Source organism: Sturnira hondurensis, unplaced genomic scaffold, assembly GCF_014824575.4.
Source record: "Sturnira hondurensis isolate 20B ecotype Veracruz unplaced genomic scaffold, ASM1482457v3 Scaffold0015508, whole genome shotgun sequence".
Classification (NCBI taxonomy): domain Eukaryota; kingdom Metazoa; phylum Chordata; class Mammalia; order Chiroptera; family Phyllostomidae; genus Sturnira; species Sturnira hondurensis.
Genome location: NW_028088139.1, coordinates 549027 through 552136, shown reverse-complemented (window position 1 = coordinate 552136; position 3110 = coordinate 549027). Strand labels below are relative to the sequence as shown.

The 3110-nt window shown below is 44.2% G+C and overlaps 1 protein-coding gene across 1 annotated transcript; it reads left to right on the top strand.

The window, feature by feature from the left end:
- Positions 1-158: 158 nt before the first annotated feature.
- On the top strand, positions 159-2587 carry LOC118999870 (zinc finger protein 577). Its single transcript, XM_037064617.1, is given in 5 exon segments — positions 159-229; positions 1550-1951; positions 1953-2158; positions 2161-2469; positions 2472-2587. Coding segments are annotated over 5 exon segments (1104 nt in total).
- The last annotated feature ends 523 nt before the right edge of the window (positions 2588-3110 follow it).

The following is a 3110-nucleotide window of genomic DNA, read 5'->3' as shown; positions in this document are numbered from 1 at the left end:
GGGCACAAGGCAGTCCTGTGGAAGGGCTGCTTCCCACTACTATTGCAAGAGTTGGGGCTGTGAAACTCTGACGGATGGGGGTTGGAGCCCAGGAGGGGGAAAGGATAAGGAAATTACCCTAACTCGGGATAAAAGATGGAAGCCTAAGGACACAGGTGATGGAAATTGCACCAGGGGCAATTGCAATCCTGCTGTCATTAAGATCCTGGATCCCGAGGATCCTGAATGGGTAAAAGGAAAGACGTGGGGCCTTCGTTTGTATGCCTCAGGGTGGGACCACGGAACATTATTTACCATTAAGAAATTGCCCACCCAAAATAGACCGCTGCTGAGAGGCCTAGGGGGGGACTGCCACCCCGACCTCCCAGACGAGCAAAGCGAACTCCACTCCTAATCCCCATAATGGCTACTATAGGAGTTATAGGTTCCGCAGCTGTCGGAGCGGGAGCTTATGTACATAGTGAGAACAGCCTAAAGCTTCTATCTCAGACCTTCTCTAGAGATATATCACTGTTCCAAGATCAGGTAGTATATTTAGAGAGGCAGGTCGATTCGTTAGCAGAAGTAGCCTTACAGAATAGGAGGGGATTAGATTTGTTATTTCTCAAGCAGGGAGGGCTGTGCGCTGCCCTAAGGGAAGAGTGTTGTTTTTATGCCAACCATTCAGGTGTAATCAGGGAAAGCGTAAAGACCCTAACCAAGAGACTTAGAGAAAGAGAAAGTGAGCCTGATAGCCCCAACTGGTTTGCCTCTTTATTTAAGACCTCACCTTGGTTAACCACTTTAGTTTCAGCTTTAGTAGGTCCACTTATTCTCCTTTTATTAATACTGACTCTAGGACCGGTCATCCTTAAGAGGCTCCTCGCATTCATTAAAGATAGAATAGACGGAGTTAAGCTGATGGTATTAGCTCAACCATACGCCATTTTGCCACAGGAGGAGCAGCAGTCAAGGGTTTGACTAATCAGCTAGAGAAGGGGGGAATGTAGGAGCCAGCTGCAAGTAGAAATCTCAACAGGATATAGTTAGGCCCCCACCCCAGAATGTATTCAGTGTACAAGGCCAGTCAGGCATGAAGCCAGATAAGGAGAATGTGGAAGGCCAGTAGGAGGAAAAAAAAAAGAAAAATATATATTCTGCCTTCCAACAAGGGGGTCCCACCAATGAGTAAGGAGGCTATTGTTCAATGGCACCAATCGCTAACAGCCCCATCTGCTTCTGTATATTGCTTGCTTGCTCGCAGTATTCTATAAATACCCTTTAGTCTGTAAGCCAGGCTCGACTTCCACTTTGGGCTCCCCGGAGCTACGTGACCTCGGTCACATTGGGAAGTTCGCCCCTGCGCAGGTTAAAAGTTTGGCCAATAAATAACATCTAAATGCTCTAAGTGCCTGGACATTTGGTTACTTGCTCTTCGAATGTAACATTTAGGTTTTGTTAACCAGAAGAGAAGATAGGCAGGAAAGGATTCTGATGAGTTTATTGGCTATGGGAAACCGTCTCTCTACATCCAGTGTGATGAAACTTGTACCGAAATTAAATACCATAGATGTGTTAAACCCAGTAGCACTAAATCACAGCTCAGTGACCCTCAAATAACTTACCCAGGAGAGAAACCACATGAATGCAGTGAGTGCGGGGAAGTCTTCACCAGGAAGGCACAGCTCATTAGACATCAGAAAACAAAAAGAGGAGAGAAACCTCATGGATGCAGTGAATGTGGGAAAACATTCATGAGGAAGATTCAGCTCACTGAACATCAGAGAACTCACACAGGAGAGAGACCCCATGAATGTAAGGAGTGTGGAAAAGCTTTTGCCAGAAAGTCACAGCTTATGGTACATCAGAGAACTCATACAGGAGAGAAACCCTATGTGTGCAGTGAATGTGGGAAAGCCTTTAGCTGCAAGGGCCTGCGTAGTAGACATCAGTGATCTCATACTGGAGAGAAACTATGGATGCAGTGTGTGTGTGAAAGCCTCTTTCCAGAAGGCATACCTCATCGCACACCACAGACTTCACACAGGAGAGAAGCCTTACAAGTGCAGTGAATGTGGAAGAACTTTCTTTTTTAAGTCAGACCTGACCAAGCACCAGAGAATTCACACTGGAGAGAAACCTTATGAATGCAGTCAGTGTGAAAAAGCCTTCAGAAGCAAGTCATTCAGCACCAGTGAACTCACAGCAGAGAGAGACCATGTGCATGCACTGAATGTGGCAAAGCCTTTGCCCACATGTCAGTCCTCATTAAACATAAGAAAACTCATACAAGAGAGAAAGCTTCAAATTCACTGATGGTGGTGAAAGTTGCCTCAGGGAGTCATAGCTCTTTATACATGAGTGAACTCTTACAAGAGCAGAACCCTATGAACACAGTGCCTGTGGAAATGTCTTCAGGAACTCAGCCCTTATTAAGCACTGGTGAACTTTTAGGGAATAGAAGTGTGATTGTGAAACAGCCTTTTCCAAGAGTCAAGCCTTAGAAGATAATCAGAAATTTGCACAGGGAATAAGCCTTGCAAATAGAGTGACTGTAACCACACCTTCAGTAATAAATTATGCCTTTTATGTTACAGATATTGTGTAGGAAAAAGTCCTCTGGTACCAGAATGTGGAAAAGCCTCTAGCAAGGATTTTGCACATGTTGTATGTTGGAGCTCACTTAGGACAGGAATGATACAAGTGCAGTGGTTGTAGAGGACACTTATATGAAAAGTCACATTTACCCAGTGTCAGTGAAATCATTTTGGGCAGAAATGCAGTGATTGTGGGGAATCCTTTGCCTGGAGGTGATAATAACAATTGCCCTCAGTGAATTCTCACAGGTCCAAAACCTTAGGAAAGAATGTGATGGTTTTCAGTGATAAACTGTACCTAATCACATGTCAGAGAATCATGGAAAGAGAACTCTAGAGATGTTGGATGTGGAAATCATTTTTAGTAAGATGTGGAAGAACTCAAGGAAAAAAAATCCTGAAAGCAATAAAAGGTGGCAGTTCTAACACCAAAGTAACCCATGTATCACCATTTTATACATTAGGACTCTGGGAAAGACTTCTCTATTAAGTGAAATCTTGGACACAGGAATTGCATTTTGTAGTGAAAAATCT